The sequence below is a fragment of the Phyllosticta citribraziliensis genome (genome assembly GCF_038025025.1).
Source record: "Phyllosticta citribraziliensis strain CPC 17464 chromosome Unknown J3D65scaffold_15, whole genome shotgun sequence".
Classification (NCBI taxonomy): domain Eukaryota; kingdom Fungi; phylum Ascomycota; class Dothideomycetes; order Botryosphaeriales; family Phyllostictaceae; genus Phyllosticta; species Phyllosticta citribraziliensis.
Genome location: NW_027117352.1, coordinates 412,463 through 429,564, shown reverse-complemented (window position 1 = coordinate 429,564; position 17,102 = coordinate 412,463). Strand labels below are relative to the sequence as shown.

The following is a 17,102-nucleotide window of genomic DNA, read 5'->3' as shown; positions in this document are numbered from 1 at the left end:
CCTTCAACTTCGTCACCGAACCCCTCTACGAGAACACCGCCGTCTCTATTGCGTAGACATTTACAGTAAGTACCCATGCGCAGGCGGCAAGTTGACATGAAAAACGGGAAAGGATGCACTGGCACAGTACGTCGGGAAGAGGTTCAGAACGCGAGATGACATCTCGGTGGCTCTGCAGGCGTTGTAGGAGTAGCGTGGTATAAGTACCATTGCCAGATTAAGCTTGTAGACGCGCAAGAGTAGAAAGCTGTCTGGAAAATGGGGAAAAACAGAGGAGAGTATGTACAAATATTGGCTCGTGTCAATGCGTAGATGCTGGATTGCGGTTTTGATGTACTGAATGGGAAGAATGGAAGGGAGATCGAAGTCTAGAATAAAAATTGATTATTGCTACGGTCTTCGGGCTTTTGCTTGGCCGTAGATAAAAAGGGACGAGTAGGGCCAAGCATCATGGGCGTAACTGTATCCACCGTTGTTTTGCTGCTACATACTCTTTCAAAGAGATCCATGTTGAATATTCGTGGACTCCTCTGATGAAATGTATCTTGGGCAAAATGTCACCTCACAACACTTCCCTCTCCTCAGACCCAAAGTCCGCAAAAGACACACATCAATTTGATTCGTCGACCGTCAAGAGATACATAAACGAGCGTCTCAATCAACTCATTGCATCAAAAACCAGCGGCCCGGCCCTGCCGCACCAAACCACTCCCTTCCAGCCCACCATCATCTAAGCCCGGTCATTCTCTTCCTTGCGCTCGTCATAAATCTTCAGGGCTTCTTCAGCCGCCTTGACGCCAGAAAGCACCATCGCACCAAACGTTGGTCCCATGCGGTTGGCGCCATCGACTTCGGACAATTCCATGCCGCCGGTGATCAGGCCAGGGACGATCTCGCGAGTCCCCTTTACGATGGCATCCTCAGCCGTGTTCATGTCCAGGCCGCGCATGCCGCCAAGCTTCTCGATCTGCTGCATGCTGACGAGTCGCTTGACGCTGAAGGCGCCGAAGGGTCCGTCGTGGCCAGTCGTAGAGATGATGACGGGGGCGTTGATACTGGAGTTTTGTTAGTTCATGCAGTCTTTGCAATGGGGAAAAGGGTCAGTGCCAGCTCGGGTCCATGCAACTTTGATCGTCGTGATGCATGGCTACAAGTGTCCAGTTCGTTACGACCTGTTTCCGTTAGCATTGGGGTGAAAAAAAGGTCGAAAATAGGGGTTCAGTGGCCAGGGGTAAGGGGGCGGACGAAAAACCGAGATTGCCGGGGATTCTCCGGCTAGCTCTTTGGTTTTATATTTTGCCAAGTATTGTCTGAAGATTGCCAGACCGTGTTCGAGTGGTTGTTTGTCTGTGGGGGATGTGGTGGTGGTTGTTGGTGGGGAGAGCGGGAACTACTCACACCAGCGATGCGCACGCCGCCCGAAGGCAGCGGGCGCGTAATCAAGTCCTCGACCGTCGTCGCATTGAAGAGCTTGACGTTGGGGAACGAAACAACCTTCGACAGCAGCGTGCTGGTGAAGACGGCGGCGTGCTTGACGACAACGTAGTCGCCCTCGTCTTCATACGGCACGCCGACCTCGCGCAGAAAAGCATCAGCCGGCTTGCGCATGACCATAGCCGAGAAGAGCTGGCCTCCCAGCCAGGCACCTCCGCCTAACATCTGTCAGCCCGCCGCCCGCAAACCAGTGTGTCCGTCAACGTACCAGGCGCGACACCACCCTCAATGATGGCAATCTTGAGGTCAGGCCTGGCCTTGGCCAACATGTACGCGGTACTTAGACCGCACGAGCCGGCGCCGATGATGACAATGTCGGACTCGGCGTAAGTGTCCAAGTCCTTGAAGTAGCGGCGCGTCATGGCGCGCGAGACGGTGCTCTCGCGGATGGGCGCGAACTTGAAGCTGTCCCATTTGCCCATCATCTCGTCGACCGTCTTGGTCATGTTGTTGCCCACATTGGTCGCGAGGCCGTCCTTCAGCGGCAGCTCCTTGGTGACGACGGGAGCGGCACGCTCAAGAGTGGGAGACGTAGCAATGGGAGGAGACATTGTGATCGTTGTTGGAGTTTACGGATGAAAACTGCACATGTCAGATTGTCTACGCGAGTGGGGAGAGCATGATCCTTTCGACGCAGGTATTATCCTGATCAAGTTCGTGGCCGTATGTTCTCAGCGAGAAGACCGCAACGCCCTGATCAGTCCTGCTCCAATCCAGATCGGAAGGGACGTCATCTCAGGGCATTGCGGAGTTCAAGCACCGGCTCATGCTTTTGATAGTTACCTGATCACGGAGTGTTTCCATGCCGAAAAAATTGTATGCTCCCCATGCTTGCTGGAAGCTGGGAGATGTACTTGGTACGAAGAGATCTAACCAAGGTCAGCCAACGACGACACGAGGGAAAAGGGCGGGCTACTTGTGAAGCTCGTGCAATTGGATCTCGGAGAGTAATCTGGAAGCAATGACAGATGGCGTCAATGACGAAGAAAGCTCAATGGATCTTTATACCACCCGCCGCCCCGCACACGTGATGCGACGCTAACAGTCCCTCTTCCAAGATGTCGTCTGCGCTAAAGAGTCATGGACAGCTCATGGTGTTGAGTATTGGCCAGCGCTCTGGGACGGTCCACTAAATGCGCTCATGCCGCGGGTAGCCGGCGTCTGCATCGTGCAGGCCTGCAGGGTTGAGCGCCCTTCGTTGAGTGAATTGTTTTCCATGACCTCATTCTCTCACCCGATCAACGTGAAACGATGGGGCTGATGGCGCGTACAATTGTTTAGCGGTTGCTTCCAGCCTCCATTCTGTTCTGCTCTGAAACGATTGGCAATTGCAATGACGCACGGTTTCTTGGTTGGGATCGGTATTGCTTGATAAAATACGCAGACCTGGTTGGTGAGCGCGTGCCGCTGGCCAAGCAGGACCTGGATTGGTCGACAGATATATCTCGGGGACACTTTCGGCCTGGCGATGCATCTGTTGAGTTTCGACAGACCTGCAGGGCTCGTGAGGGGTATTATCAAAGTTTGCATTGTCATGCTAGGCCCTCCTTTTTGAGCCAGTACAAGAAAAAATCCCGCCTAGACGATCCCAGTCCCTGAAAACGCCGACTAAACTCCCACCATATCGGAACAATGCATACCATCCAATCCTGACCAGAGCCGCTCCTCATCGCCATGCTGGTGCGTGAAACTTCGACTTTGCAGGCAAATCTACTCCGACTTTCTCTTCTTCTTCTTCTCCTTCTTGTCCGCCTTCTCGCCGTCTCCGCCAACCTCGCTGTGGCGCCTCTTCTTCTTCTCCGACTTTTCCTCGTCCTTGCTCTTCTTCTTGTCCTTCTTCTCCTTCTTCGGAGTGGATGTGGTGTCGGCCATGGAGACGTCTCCCTCGGCGTCCTTGGACTTCTTGGACTTCTTCTCCTTCTTTTCCTTGGGGGTCTCGTCGTCGCTGGCATTCTCGTCAATGTCCATGCCGGCAAGAACCTGGTCCATGGCGTTTTTCTAAACAGTCAGCATAATGAATCAAAATTCCAGGGTAAAACTTACCATGGCAACCTCGTTCTTCATGGGCGGCGTGCCGCTCTGGTAAAACTCCAGACGCTCCTCGACTTGCTGCCTCAGCGCCTCACCAAACTTGGCCGTGGGGTTCTCGGAAAAGTTGTCGATCCTCGAGGCAATCGTGCACTTGTTGGCGAGGAAACGGGAGATGCGGCCCTTGTTCTTCGCACCAGCCCTGCCAATGAAAGACGAGTGGTAAATCAGACCGTACTTGGGCGTGTTGCCCTTGGTCTTCAAAGCACGGAAGAGAGCCTTTTCGGCACCAAGAATCTGCACAGTCGAGGCGGCGTATTTCGAGAGGTTGGTCAAGCTGCCAGCCTTGGAAATGAGGCGGGCGGCAACAGTGTCGCCGATGAGAGCGGCAAGGTTGGGAGCGACAATCGACATCTTGTCGACCAGGTAGTTTGACAGGCTCTTGCGGTAGTCGGAAAGGCTTGCGGCACGCTTGGCAAAGGTCATGACATTGTCCATGTCAGTCTCCGAAATGTCCCTTCCCATGCTGACCCTCGCAGCGTCGATGATTTGCCTGGCGACGCCCTCATCGTCGTCGACGAGTGCAGCCAAGTCGTGCAGGTTGTCCTCGGTGAGAGCCGACTTGTTACCGATAAACAGCACCAGCTTCACATACTTGTGGTTATCCGAAACAATCTTGACAAGCTCCGGAAAGTGCCAGCCGTACCATTCCCTCACGCGCATGCAAAACAGGTTGACGGCCTTGTCGAGTTGGTCGAGGGTGGCGATCGCCTGGATGATGTGGTTGTCGTTCTTCTGGACGCTGAACTTCACCTTGGCACGCGAGTAGGCGTGGCCCAGACCGAGCTGCGCCCTGTCGACATCGCCCTCCTGCAGCTGCTTGAGAAGCTTGGGGGCGTGCAGACGAAGGCCACGGAGAAGGTCGGCGACGACTTCGTTGACTTCGGCCGTCTCGCAATCAATGTAGGGAAAGTCGGCCTTGATGCTACCAGCCAGGTTCTTTTCTTGAACGCCAATCGTGACCTTCTTCTTCTTGCCGGGGTTCGGAACGTGGAGTTCGATGACGGACTTGAGGTATTCGGAGCAGATGCCTTCGGAAATGTCGTTTTGGTTCTCGAGCGCCTGCGCGGCACCCTGGAAAGGCGAAAATCCTTGAACAGTGACCAGTTTGCCAAACTTGGACAGGTCGGCGGCCTTTTCCTGGACCTCCTTCAAGCGGTTGCCGACGGTATCAGCTTGATGCTGAACCTTGAAAACCTGTGCGCTGTGAGTATTGGAGCCGAGTGGTCGGAGAGATGAAACCCACGGCGTATCCCACAGGGGACTCGTGCAGCAAGTATTCCACAGACATGATGTCGATTGATTCCAGCGATAGTCGTAGCCCGAGCCCGGGGCGTGTTGTGGTGAAGCGGTCCTTGCTGTCGCGTCTAGCTGTGGGCGGGAAGTTTTCTTGACAAGCTCAAGAAAATCGATCGCGCATCGGCGGGGATTAACAATGCTCCGCCGGACGCGCACTGACCACATGGGCAGTTGCGAAGGCCGGCTTGTTGAGCTTTCCGAAAGGACAGACGAAGAGGAAGGGATTGATGCGGACTTGGTCCAATTACGGCACTGTACTGTGGTTCAGTTACTCAAGGTGTAGAGAAGTGAGGGCGAATTGATTTCTCCACCAGAGCAGCTTCCCACCTCAACCAGACTAGCGCGTTTCTCTCTGACTAAGCGACCACCAAGGAAGTGTGAGCTCCTCGGCGAGCATTCCCAGCGCATTCGAGATCGCCGCATCCTTCTTCAAAACAACCTCACTGCTCACCTTGGGTTGCAACGTCTGGCCAGCGGCGCATACCATCAGAATGGCTACCGATCAGGCTATCAGCGCGACGCCCATCCCCACGACCGAAGACGCGTCAGTCCCCGGCGGCGAGAGCAGCATCCCCGACGAGAAATGGCAGGCCATGCAAGAAGTCCTGACCAAGGTATACAACCACCGCATTGAAGAGTATGTGTCGCGTCGCATCTCCCTGTCCGCTCCTGTCAATGCGCTCGCGGCTGCGCGATGCTAACGCGTCCTCAAGGGATTATGATCCATCCAAGATATTCCACAGAAAGATCAACAAGCGCCAAGTACCCGATTACTACGAAGTCATCAAGGAGCCAATGGCCCTCAGCATCATCAAACACAAGATACATTCCAAAGAATACAAAGACTTTCAGGAATACGTCCGCGACTTTACCCTCATCACGTACAACGCGCAAGTATACAATCGCCAAGACTCGCAAGCATATCAGGACGCGCTGGTGGTCAAGGAGTTTTTTGAAAATGAGCTGAAAAGGCTCATCAAGGAAAAGATCATTGACGAAGAAGAGGCCAAGATTCCATACCTGGGCGAGATCCCCACGTACGAAGATCCAGCGCCAGAAGAGCTCGAGGAAGATGAAGACGAAGAGGAAGAAGAGGATGAAGAGGAGGTGGACGACGATGACGACGACGACGACGAGCGGCCCAAACGCAGACGACCAGGTCCCAGATCCACCGCGTCAATCCTCAAACGTGAAGGAGGCAAGGACGACAGCAAGGACAAGGCCGCCAACGATGCAGACTCGCGAAAGAGGCGGGGAAGGCCCCCGCGCGTCGACACTCCAATGGAAGCGCGCATCAAGGCCATCATGAAGGCCATTCGTAAACCCAAAAACAACCAAGGCCAGCTCATGGTCAGCCACTTTGAGCGCGTCCCAGACAAGACTGTCATGCCAGAGTACTTCAGCGAAATCAAGAATCCCATGGCCATGGACATTCTCAAAAAGAAGCTCAAGAGAAAAAAGTACCAGTCGGTCGATCAATTCATGAAGGACGTGGAGCTCATGTTTGAAAACGCCAAACAATACAATGAAGACGAGAGTCAGATTTACAAGGATGCTTGCTTCCTCCAAAAAGAGACGCGCAAGGCTGCCGATGAAGAAAAGGCTAAGCCTGACACGGACTACGTCATGGAAGATGGGCGCATACCTTTGCCCGAGGGCATTCTCCACAACGGCGAGCTTTGGAAGGTTGGCGATTGGGTGCACATTCAAAACGCAAACGACCTGACGAAGCCCATCGTGGCCCAAATCTACCGAACGTGGCAAGATTCCGACGGCGGAAAATGGGTCAACGCATGCTGGTACTACCGCCCCGAGCAAACGGTCCATCGCTTTGACCGGCACTTTTACGAGAATGAAGTCGTCAAGACTGGGCAGTATCGCGACCATCCAATAGATGAGGTCGTAGACCGTTGCTTTGTCATGTTCTTCACGCGCTACAACAAAGGCCGCCCGCGAGGTTTCCCTGCTGACAAGGAGATTTATGTCTGCGAAGCGCGCTACAACGAAGAAAAGCACAAGCTGAACAAGATCAAGACGTGGGCGAGTTGTCTGCCCGACGAAGTACGGGACAAGGATTACGAAATGGACCTCTTCGACGTGCCGAAAAAGGTGAAAAAGGTTCCGAGTCCGATCCAATACTTGTTGAAAGATGACGCAAAAGAAACGGACGACCTGCCTGAGCCCGAATGGGGCGCGCCCAACGCGCCGCCCAAAATTGGAGCGGTTCACAAGCGACCGCGCGATCCCAAAGAATCACCTCCACCAGAACCTACACCTTCTCCTCCTCCAGCTCAACCACCACCGCCACCGCAGCGCGAAACGTCGACCATGTCAGCGCATGCGCCAAACGGCTACTCCAACCAAAACAACTATCCAGTCTCCTCGTCGACGCCGGTTCCTAATCCTACTCCACAAATGCATCACACCCAGCCCGCTTACACACCGCAGCCGGCGTCCTACCATCAACATTCAGCTTCACCTGCGCCTCCGATGCAGTCGCTGGCTGCCACACATCCTGCAAGTTTTCCCCCGCAAACGACACCACATCATCCGTCGTACGGCCCGACACCCACTCCTCATGCGCTTCCTACCGCCTCGCACCTTCCATCTTCGGCCTACGCGCAACAAATGCCATCTACCCTCTACCTCCGCAACCAACAAGCCGCGCACGCCAACACCATCCATCACACGATCCCACACTCGCCATATGCCTCAACTCCATCGGCACATCACGTTGCTTACAAGCCTGCACAGTCAATCGAGTGCTACCGCCTCGATGACCACACCAACGCAACCATTCCTCCTCATCTGCGCGACCAGTTCCAACAGGACGAACAAGGCCGCCTTCTCCTGTTCACCGCACCGCCGCTCGATGTCTTGCCTCCTCTGCCCGACGACGCGGAACCAGCACCTCTTGGCCACTCTGCGCAGTATCTTGCCGCCAGAAAGAAGCGCGCAGCCATGATTGCCGAAAAGCGCAAGCGCGAGGAAGAAGAAACTCCGGGACGTGTGGCACAAGAAGCTGCGGCCAAAAAGGCGCGAATTGAACAGGGTGCGCGAGATCTCCAACATCGTGTTATCGAGCTGGCAGGCAAGGCGACTGTGGCACTGGAATCGCACTTGGCAGAGGCTACGGTGGCCGACCTGCGGGCGCTGTATGGCGATGACTGGAAGGACCGACTGAATGGTGACATTGAGCGCATGCTCGCCGCACAAGAAAAGGTCAGGAAAGTGGAAGAGGAGCGCATGGCGAGGGAGAGGGACTGGGAACAACGCGAGAAGGAAAGGGTGCGGATCGAGGGAGTGGGCGCCATGCTCGAGTGAGCACAAGCGATGGATTCGGGCGGTTCGTGTCTCTTCATTTTGAGAAAGGTATTCGGAATGGGTCCACTGATACCCGTATTAGGTGAAGAGACTAGAACAAGGAATTGCCATTTCAAGAACTTCGTCAATCCTTCGTGGAGATGACGCCTTCCCTTCTGAATTTTGACAACCCGTCGCGCCTTCTGTGATATCACCACAAGAACAACCGGACGCAGTTACCCTTGGACCTAGAGCTGAGATGGCTTGAACATCTTACTCCAAGTCCCTGACACAACATCTTCTCGCAACAACCCATCGCATTCATTCAATTCCACTACATGCAACACAATCATGAACCAAACAACCATCCTTACTCAAAAGCGCCATGCGCACGTCTACCGCAATAACTTGCGCGATTCCTTGCGCCAATCCTTGCCTGTGCTGAGCAAGCACTTTCTCTCTACTCCGAAACATACATACAGCTCCCTCCGAGCTAAAGATTACCGACCACTCGGTTCTGCCATCGAAGAATTCCCTCTCCCGCACTTGGTCAAACAGACCATGTTCACCGACCCAGCCCCCAAGGACGAACGTGCGCCGGGTCTGGTGCTGCGGGTCAGCGTCTACCCCACAATGACCAGCTTTCGCAGCTTGGAGGGCGTCTCGGTCGAAGTTCGTGGCACTTCAAAACGATTTTGCGAGGAACTCTTTGGCACAGTGGACCCAAGGCCCGAGTTGATGAATTACATTCGTTCTCGTCTAATGTCGTCGCCCTTGACAGTTATGTATGCGTTGCTGAATGAGCAGAAAAGGTGGATCAATGAGTGGCAAGAGATCTGTCTCAACTCAGAGCGTCAGAAGCACACTAAGAGTCTTGAAGACAGTTCTGAACGTCTTGACAACGTGATGGCGGAAGGGGAGCAAAGGAAACAGGATGAAGTAGAAGAAGAAGAGGATGACCCCGGGGAGGCTGGGGACGATGAAATGGAAGAGGATGAGGGGTCCTTGAACAAGGCGGACAACAAGAAAAATAGAGGGGGTAAGAAGAGTCAGAGGGCAAGGCTCGAGAAGAAACTGCGGAAGGCAAAGGAGGAGAAGGACGATGCGAAGCTCGAAGAACGCAACCGGCGACCATTGCGTCCGTCTCCTCCTCAGTCTGATGCGGCTACTTTGGGACCGGGCGTGGAATTCGAAGACGAAGGGGACTGGATCGTCTATTCTGATAAGCGAACGAGGCCTTCAAGAGCTCCCAAAGCACCAGTCGTCGACGCTGCGAGTGCGTTAAAGGAGGAGCTCGAGGAGGCTGCGCAGGAACCCGTCATCAAACTAGCTCCTGCGATTAGCAATACCGATGAGCAAGCGTTGCTGTTGAGGGATTTCAACGTCCAGGACTCAAACTCGAACGCACCCCCAGACCAAAGCCTGGAGGAATCACCGCCAAGCCCCGTTATCAGACTACCTCCTTCCCCAGTAAACAGGGAGGATGACTTTCAAGAAACTCCCTCGAGCCCCATGGTCAGACTACCTCCTTCAGCAGCAAACAGGGAGGATGGCTCGCAAGAAACTCTCTCTCCACCCGTGATCAGACCACCTCATTCAGCAGCAAACAGGGAGGATGGCTCCCAAGAAACTTTCTCGAGCCCCGTGGAACAACCATCCGCTTTTGCGGCCTCCAAAGAGATATATTCGGGGCTTGATCAAGAATTCGCCGTCGTCAGATTGCCTTCTTACGCGGCGCTCTCAACTCCGAAGAAGGAAGATGCAGGTGAATGGGACGAGGTGTCAGGCACAAAGGACAAGAGCGAAGTCGAGCAAGCGGAAACACCGTCGCCAAGTCAATCAGATACTCGGGATACACAATCACAGGCACCACTACCACTCTTCCCAGGAACTCGTCGGGACTCACCAGTCCAGACTTCTGAAGCATCTCCCAAAACGGACACTGCGTCACAGATTCAGGAGGAAGAAATGTCAGAGACGTTGAGTGCGATTAGCAACGACGAGCAGCTGGAGGTTCAAAAGTCAATATCACCAACTCGATCAGAGACTCGTCGGGACTCACCAGTCCAGACTCCTGAAGCATCTCCTAAATTGGACGCTACGTTACAGATTCAGGAGGAAGACATGTCAGAGACGTTGAGTGCGATTAGCAACGACGAGCAGCTGGAGGTTCAAGAGTCGATATCACCAACTCGATCAGGGACTCGCCGGGACTCACCAGTCCAAACTTCTGAGGCACATTCCAAAACGGACGACGTTGCGTCACAGGTTCAGGAGGAAGACATGTCAGAGATGTTGAGTGCGTTTAGCAACGACGAGCAGGTGGAGGTTCAGCAGTCAATGTCACCAAGTCAATCAGGGACTCTTCAGCACTCACCAGTCCAAGCTTCTGAAGCATCCTCCACAACGCACGTTGCATCCCAGATTCAGGAGGAAGACATGTCAAAGACGTTGAGTCCGTCCAACGACGACGAGCAGTTGGATACTCGAGAGCGGATACGAGAAAGTCAGGAAGCACTTACCGAGGAGCTTCGTCAGATGCATGAAGAATACGAGGCGAAGCACTTTTCAAAATACTACGACGCCGCTTCGCATAGCTCACAAAGCAACAGGAGGGCATCTGATCCTGGGCCCTTCAGTCCACACTTTCGTCAAACAACACCGTCTGACCACAGGCCCGCTCCATTGGGCTTGAGCAGCGGCCTCGATGATCAGGAGACGGCGAAGAGCGTTGAAAGAGAGAGCGCAAAAGGCGAAGAGACCAGCTCACCAAATCCGGGCCAGACTTTGATTCCTCCGCTGGGCGACCCCCAAAACATACTCCCGTCACAGTCCACGCCTAATCCTCAAAATCCACCCCAAAATGTCTACCACCAACCTTACTACCAATACCCTCAGCCACTGCAGTATGATCCTGCCTTCGCTTTCCATCCAACCGCGCACATGGGATTCTATGGGCAGTATCCCCAGCAACAAATGTACGATATGCCGCCGCATTTGGCTTTGAATCAACAGCACCTGTTTGATCCGAATCAGCCAGCGGTGCTGTGGCCTAACTATTATGGGACGTATCCGGCACATGAAATTCCGGCGCAGGAGAATACGGTGCAAGAGAATCCGACCCAGGGGAATCCGACGCAGGGGAATCCATCGTATCCGCATCATTGGCAGTAGGTGTTTGGAATAGGTGGGACAAGTTGTTTGTTTGGGTGCTGGGCCAGTGGATTGACCTGGTTTGGCTGGCGATGGAGTAAGGTTTGTGGTGGTACGTACTGCTTTGTTGGGCGGAGATGTCATTGGTTTTGCTTTGGGATTCTACTTTCGTTGGATTGCGTACTTATTTGTAGGTGGTTGCTTCAACTGTTTTTGAAAACATCATTCGGTCATTCCGTTGAAGTGTTCAAAAGTCACTTCAAGGACTTCCTCCCCTTCCCTTCCATTCTTTTTGGTCTACTGACGCTCTTCTGCGATGACATTCAAAATAGCTATCTGGCACTGCACTTGAAGCGGTTCAGCAATCATTGAGAAAGGGGGTGGAAGATGCCAGCAACTTGAGAGAAGGGGTTATCCAGCCACCAGCAGCAATCCGAACCGCAGAAAACGCTAGAAGACGCAAACATTGGCACGTCCGACACATCAGCTGCAGCGTAGATTATTCGTTTGCCAAATTGTCTCGCTGCCTGCCATACATTACTCCTCACAACCGCCCGCTGCAGCTCCCCTCCATCTCTCTCGCTGTACCCGCTCGTCAATCGTTCAGCAGTACCATGGACACTTCAACGCCCTCCATGTTCCCTCCAACCAACGCACCGCAACCCGCCACCAACGCCAGCACCTCAGCCGCCGCATCCTCATCCGCTACGCCCATCACGCTCAACGTCGGCGGCACTCCATTTGTCGTCTTGCGCGACACGCTATCTTCGTCGCTCTTCTTCCAGGGCCTCCTGTCTGGCCGCTGGGAACACAACAGGCTTGCGGACGGCTCTTATTTCGTCGATTGGGAGCCGGAGGTGTTTCGACATGTGTTGAAGTACCTGCGCACGGGACATTTGCCGAGTTGCTGGAAGGGGCTGCAGCACGGTTTCGATTATGAGTTTGCGGATGAGTTGAGGGAGGCGGCGGAGTTCTTTGGGGTGGAGGAGTTGAGGGAGTGGTTGCAGAGGAAGAAGTTCCTGGAAAAGGTGGAAGTTAGGATCAATACGGAGAGTTACAAGAGTGGCTGTCTGGGCTTGAAGACATACGGCTACGGTATCATCCCTGAGTGTCACGTCCAGTTGGTCTCGAAAAACGGGGGTCCCTGCCCTAAGGCTCAGGATTGGTACAACGAGCACATCGCAAAGTGCAGGCAGCAGAGTGGCAATACGTCTGCTGCGCCGATGAACCACCAGATGGATACTTTGGTTCTGGTTATCAAGAAGAGGGTCGTCTATCATGAGAATATCCTCGATGACGAGAATGACCAACGGGAAAGTTACAGTGAGTCTGCAGAGTATATGTGTCTTTAGAGTGGCCGATCTGATTGTAAGAATTCTAGTGGCCCAAGCCCCAAGTTTCGTCGCGCAGAACCCAACTTTTCCAGTTTTGCAAAGTAGGCTGTTGCAGCGGCGTCCATCACAACGTTTGCCGTCAAAACTTTTCCACGACTCCCGCGATAAGATCTGAAGGAGGATTTGGTCGGTAGATGAACAAAATCGGCGTTGCCGACGACCCGGGAAAACTGCCCTTGGTTGTCATAGTCAAGCAATTGGCTGGGACCTTTTCTTTGGCTAGCTTCATTGAATTGTCCGGAATGGAGAGATGGTAAAAAGGGGGTGTTCGTTTGTGAGAGGTGTGAAAAAGGGGGCAAATCATAATTCAGGTTGCATTATGGTTGGCGCTTTCCGGCATGTGGACGTGCTTCAAGGCATTATTATGGTACTCCATGGATACCGTCAGAAGGTTCAGAAACATGCCATCAATTGTGTGTTTTCAAACGGTGTGCTCGCTTGCTTGGTGAGGAGCTGGTTTGCTTGTTCTTCCTTCTGGATACATAAGCTCTCCCTCTCGCCATGCTCTTGCCATTCAACGCCCGACCTTCCGCGTTTCATTCACTGACAATGGGACCAAACACTTCTTTCATGTCGTCAAATACGGTTGTCCCCAAACCACCCATCATTGACGAAGATGCGCCTGTCAGCCTCAATGTTGGCGGCACCAAGTTCATTACGGCGCCAGAAACACTCGCACGCTCCGGCTTTTTCAAAGAAGCGTTTTCCCCCGATAACCTCCAAGACGACGGTTCTCTCTTTGTTGATTTCGACCCCGAGATTTTCAAGCATGTTCTCGATTACCTCCGTACCGGACTCCTGCCACCCTGCTTCCGATCCATCGATCAAGGCTTCGACCATCATTTCGCCATGGCCCTGAAGAACGCAGCAAAGCATTTCGAGGTCGAACGCTTGTACGAATGGCTCGACAAAAAGCAGTATCTGGAAACGGCAAAAGTCGAAACCATCACGGAGGACATTGAGCTCAACAATGGTGTTTCCGCAAGGGCGTATCCGGCGGATGAACTGGTGGAGCATCACGTTTCCTGGGCGGCCAAAAAGGTCCCAATCTGTCCGCGCGGGATTCCAGTGCATACCCCTAATGCATCCGTTCCGCAATGTGGCCAGCAGTGTCGTTTGGCGGCCTCGCAAGGGGCTCCAACGTTCAAGTCGGTCATGGTTCCTTCGTCTGTTGTGGTTGTCAGGAAGAGGGTGGTGTTTGATGACAGCATTTGTCAGTCTTGAAGGATCGAGAACCTCTCACATGAAGGTCGCGGACTCTTCGGACTGTCAGGGAATGTGAAAGCAATTGATTGTTTTCTGGGAGCGTCCGTCACCGCGAGCTAGGGGAGGGATTCTGGAGGCAAAGTAGAAACTCATGGATCTGTCCATAGCTGGAATGAAGTTTCTCAAAACTGCGACCGTTGTCCGCGAGTTTCCTTTGTTCCCGAGTAAGCCAGTGTCAGCCAATAAATCTCCTTAACTCTGTAGGACACGGAAGAGTTGGGAAGAGCCCAGGTAACTCTTTTTTGTGAACGTTAATAAGTCCACTTACCGTAAGTCCCCCTCCATCCCTTTTCCCCCGAAAATTCCAAAACAATGGATTCAACCGCTGCAAAACCCTCTCACACCACCGACAGCGAAACGGAAGCTCCCAGTCAACTCGTTTCAGCGACAGACGGCCCTCCTCAGGCGTGGAGTGTATCCTGTCTTCTATGATACTGCGAAAGGACACGACTACTCTCTATACACGGCACTGCAGGAAGAAGCTCGCTTCTTCGGCATCGACAACTTGCGCAAGTGGTTGGAAGAGAAGAAGTTTTTGAAAGTTGTGAAGGTCGAAGCTTCAGTGCAAGAGATAAGTGCCTGGACACGCCGACAGACCTTTACAGGGAATGATGAAGAGATTGAAATCAAGACCTTTGCTTGGGAGCGGGATGATTTCCTTTGTTCCCACGGAGATCGTTGCCCTGGCACATACGAATGTGGATTCAGATTCCATGGACAGTCTGAAGTTGATTTGGATCGCAAAGTTCGCAATGCAGGTACAACGACTTTGGTCTATCGGAAGAAAGTGACGGTGGACTCGAAAGCTTGTTTGAGCTGGGAGGAGAAATGAGAGTCGCCCTGGGAAGGCGAAGCTTGTGAGGTTGAGCAAAGACCGCATGCCCCGCAGAGTTTCGTGCGCTGATATCGCCCAACAGGTTATGCTTTCATCTTCTGCGCATGTTGGCGCAACGGCTTTCCCGAAGTGAAGAAAAGACGGGAGCGGACCAGGGATCAGGGGTCTTTCGACGTGGTCTTCCACAGTGTCTTGGGACAACAGTGGAAGATTTTGCGCCGGTCCCATTCGATATTGCTGCTTGTTTCTTTTCTTGGTGTTCACTTCAAAGAAATGGGCAGTTCATTGCCTGTCTTGAGGTTGGTTTGGTCGCTATCTGAAGTTGTCTCTCCAGTCTCAAAGCAAGGTGCGGGCATCCTGCGGGCGTAAACCTTAATTGCATTGCATTCATAAGCTATCTTACCCACGAACCCTCGACACACTCGGCCCAAAGCACTTTCCTCTTTCTCTTCAGTCTCCACCATGAGCTCGGAGAAGCAAGCGGCCAGGAAGGCTAAGAAGGCGGCCATGCGAAATCATGAAGATGGGCAGCAGGACAACGAATTTTCTGGGCCCAGGTTTTCCGAGTATGTTCGATGTTGCGACGACGACTATGCAAGGCTCATAAAGAGGATAGCACCTTGCGGCTAAGAACCATCAAGATCGTCACCCAGGGCTCGGAGTTTTACGTCCACGAGGAGTTGCTCTGTCAAGAGTCGGAGAAGTTCAAGAAGCAGCTTCGAGGAGACTTCAAGGAAGCTCAAACAGGGGAAATACCGGACTGTGAAGAGGACCCGGCGCTTATGGGAATGTTTTTCGAATACCTATACCGCGGTGGCTGGCTCCTTAATGAAAAAATCAGCCATACTTCCCAATTTGTCCTCCTGGCAAGCTTATACTGCCTTGCAGACCGACTGAGCGCAAAATCCTTCAAAGATGCGGTCTTCTGGAAGTTCACAAACGCATTTTACGAAAGCGAGCCTTTATCAGACCAAGAGATCTGCGAGCTACTTCTGGTTATACACACAGAATTACCTGAACAAGAAGGTCATGCAGAGGACTTGCGCAATATCATCTTTTGGTGTACGGCCTCTCGACTATCAACTTTGAGACACTATTCTGATTTTAAGAATCACATTCTACGCCAACATCCCGAGTTGGGAAGTCAGATTCTACGTTGGGCGAGCCCCGCTGATTCGCGTTCTATGCCTTCCATCAATACAAACAGGCCAGGACCTCGTTTCAAGGAGGAGGTGGAGTTTATCTAGAGCTCCAAGAATCTTCCGGAAGGGCACCGCGGAGTTCGAAATCTCAGTCACTACGTCGATCTACGGAAATTACTCTCAGCCTCTCCTTGTCACGGACCTTCCGCCTTTCTTGGAACGCCGCGGTGTGGATCATCCAGTCAATTCATTACGCTTTCGGCTCTCCGTCCAAATTTGCGACGGGAATGCGCTAGCAGACGGCAACGCAGGGTCAGATCAACTCTTCTTTTCATTCAAACCGATTCATTCACTTCGCAAAAGGTCTCTGCTCACGTCTCTCTTTGCTTCGCAGCGTAACTACCTGCCGCTTAGCTCTCCCCAGATCGATATCCGCCATTTTGTTAAACAGTGCTTTCTACACAAAGCCACGCGCTTCACGTACTCCGCTTGAATTATACTTCTCTCCCCTCCTCTGTCAACCATCGCGAAGCTTCTCTCGCAAATATATGTCGTCGTCTTTACCTCACGCTGCCCCTTTCCTCATCTCCACGCCCTCCCCTTTCACCAAACGCACCAACCTACGTCGCCTCAGTATTTTCGTCCCCAAAGCCTTGTCCGAACCCAAAGCCGACATCCGCTAGCCAGCAAACAAATCAATGCCACCGCTATGCCCCTGAATAAATCTGACTCCTGCAAATCCGCATCTCTTCGTTCCCACCTCTCCCCCTGTCCGGCCCCTTTTTCAATCCCCTCCCTCAACCCCTCCCTCCACCCCTCCCTCCACCCCTCCCTCCACCCCTCCCATCCCGTTCTTCTACCCTTCTCCTCATCCTCCCCTCTCCACTCTTTCCTCTCATTCTCCCCTCCTCATCCTCTCGCCAAAAAGACAAGACCAAAAAACAAGACACAAACTCAACCCCTGAAAAGCGAAAGACGACAAACCCAAACAACAGCCAGAGCTTCTACTGCCGCTACCACCATCCGTGCCCCGCGGTCACTGCGGTTGCTGCGGTTATGTGTTCAGTAGTTGCATCCGTCGAAAGATGGACGGAGGGAGGGAGTGATAAGATGAGGGAGGATGCAGAC

General features: G+C 53.1%; 7 protein-coding genes across 7 annotated transcripts; 5 read left to right on the top strand and 2 right to left on the bottom strand.

Moving 5' to 3' along the window:
* Nucleotides 1-381: 381 nt before the first annotated feature.
* J3D65DRAFT_161551 (thiazole biosynthetic enzyme, mitochondrial precursor) lies at nucleotides 382-2,334 on the bottom strand. The gene is made up of 4 exons (XM_066794172.1): nucleotides 1,703-2,334; nucleotides 1,495-1,652; nucleotides 1,108-1,172; nucleotides 382-1,055 (listed from the first exon to the last, which is right to left on the bottom strand). The coding sequence occupies exons 1-4, from the start codon at nucleotides 2,043-2,045 to the stop codon at nucleotides 731-733; spliced, it is 891 nt and encodes a 296-aa protein (XP_066650272.1). The 5' UTR covers nucleotides 2,046-2,334; the 3' UTR covers nucleotides 382-730.
* Nucleotides 2,335-3,008: 674 nt separating this feature from the next.
* Nucleotides 3,009-4,994, bottom strand: J3D65DRAFT_641595 (pre-rRNA processing nucleolar protein Sik1). The gene is made up of 3 exons (XM_066801904.1): nucleotides 4,829-4,994; nucleotides 3,538-4,779; nucleotides 3,009-3,492 (listed from the first exon to the last, which is right to left on the bottom strand). The coding sequence occupies exons 1-3, from the start codon at nucleotides 4,871-4,873 to the stop codon at nucleotides 3,205-3,207; spliced, it is 1,575 nt and encodes a 524-aa protein (XP_066650271.1). The 5' UTR covers nucleotides 4,874-4,994; the 3' UTR covers nucleotides 3,009-3,204.
* A 378-nt stretch (nucleotides 4,995-5,372) lies between these two features.
* J3D65DRAFT_672293 (chromatin structure-remodeling complex protein-like protein rsc1) lies at nucleotides 5,373-8,205 on the top strand (the record flags this gene model as incomplete). Its single annotated transcript, XM_066803475.1, has 2 exons — nucleotides 5,373-5,518; nucleotides 5,595-8,205. 2 exons carry the CDS (start codon nucleotides 5,373-5,375, stop codon nucleotides 8,203-8,205), a joined length of 2,757 nt encoding a protein of 918 aa, XP_066650270.1.
* Nucleotides 8,206-8,400: 195 nt separating this feature from the next.
* On the top strand, nucleotides 8,401-11,655 carry J3D65DRAFT_161885 (uncharacterized protein). Its single transcript, XM_066794173.1, has 2 exons — nucleotides 8,401-10,308; nucleotides 10,468-11,655. The coding sequence occupies exons 1-2, from the start codon at nucleotides 8,536-8,538 to the stop codon at nucleotides 11,356-11,358; spliced, it is 2,664 nt and encodes an 887-aa protein (XP_066650269.1). The 5' UTR covers nucleotides 8,401-8,535; the 3' UTR covers nucleotides 11,359-11,655.
* A 296-nt stretch (nucleotides 11,656-11,951) lies between these two features.
* Nucleotides 11,952-12,776, top strand: J3D65DRAFT_672291 (uncharacterized protein; the record flags this gene model as incomplete). The annotated part of the gene is made up of 2 exons (XM_066803474.1): nucleotides 11,952-12,664; nucleotides 12,719-12,776. 2 exons carry the CDS (start codon nucleotides 11,952-11,954, stop codon nucleotides 12,774-12,776), a joined length of 771 nt encoding a protein of 256 aa, XP_066650268.1.
* Nucleotides 12,777-13,301: 525 nt separating this feature from the next.
* On the top strand, nucleotides 13,302-13,955 carry J3D65DRAFT_672290 (uncharacterized protein; the record flags this gene model as incomplete). The annotated part of the gene is made up of 1 exon (XM_066803473.1): nucleotides 13,302-13,955. The coding sequence occupies one exon, from the start codon at nucleotides 13,302-13,304 to the stop codon at nucleotides 13,953-13,955; it is 654 nt and encodes a 217-aa protein (XP_066650267.1).
* A 1,339-nt stretch (nucleotides 13,956-15,294) lies between these two features.
* On the top strand, nucleotides 15,295-16,079 carry J3D65DRAFT_672289 (uncharacterized protein; the record flags this gene model as incomplete). The annotated part of the gene is made up of 2 exons (XM_066803472.1): nucleotides 15,295-15,398; nucleotides 15,449-16,079. The coding sequence occupies 2 exons, from the start codon at nucleotides 15,295-15,297 to the stop codon at nucleotides 16,077-16,079; spliced, it is 735 nt and encodes a 244-aa protein (XP_066650266.1).
* Nucleotides 16,080-17,102: the final 1,023 nt, after the last annotated feature.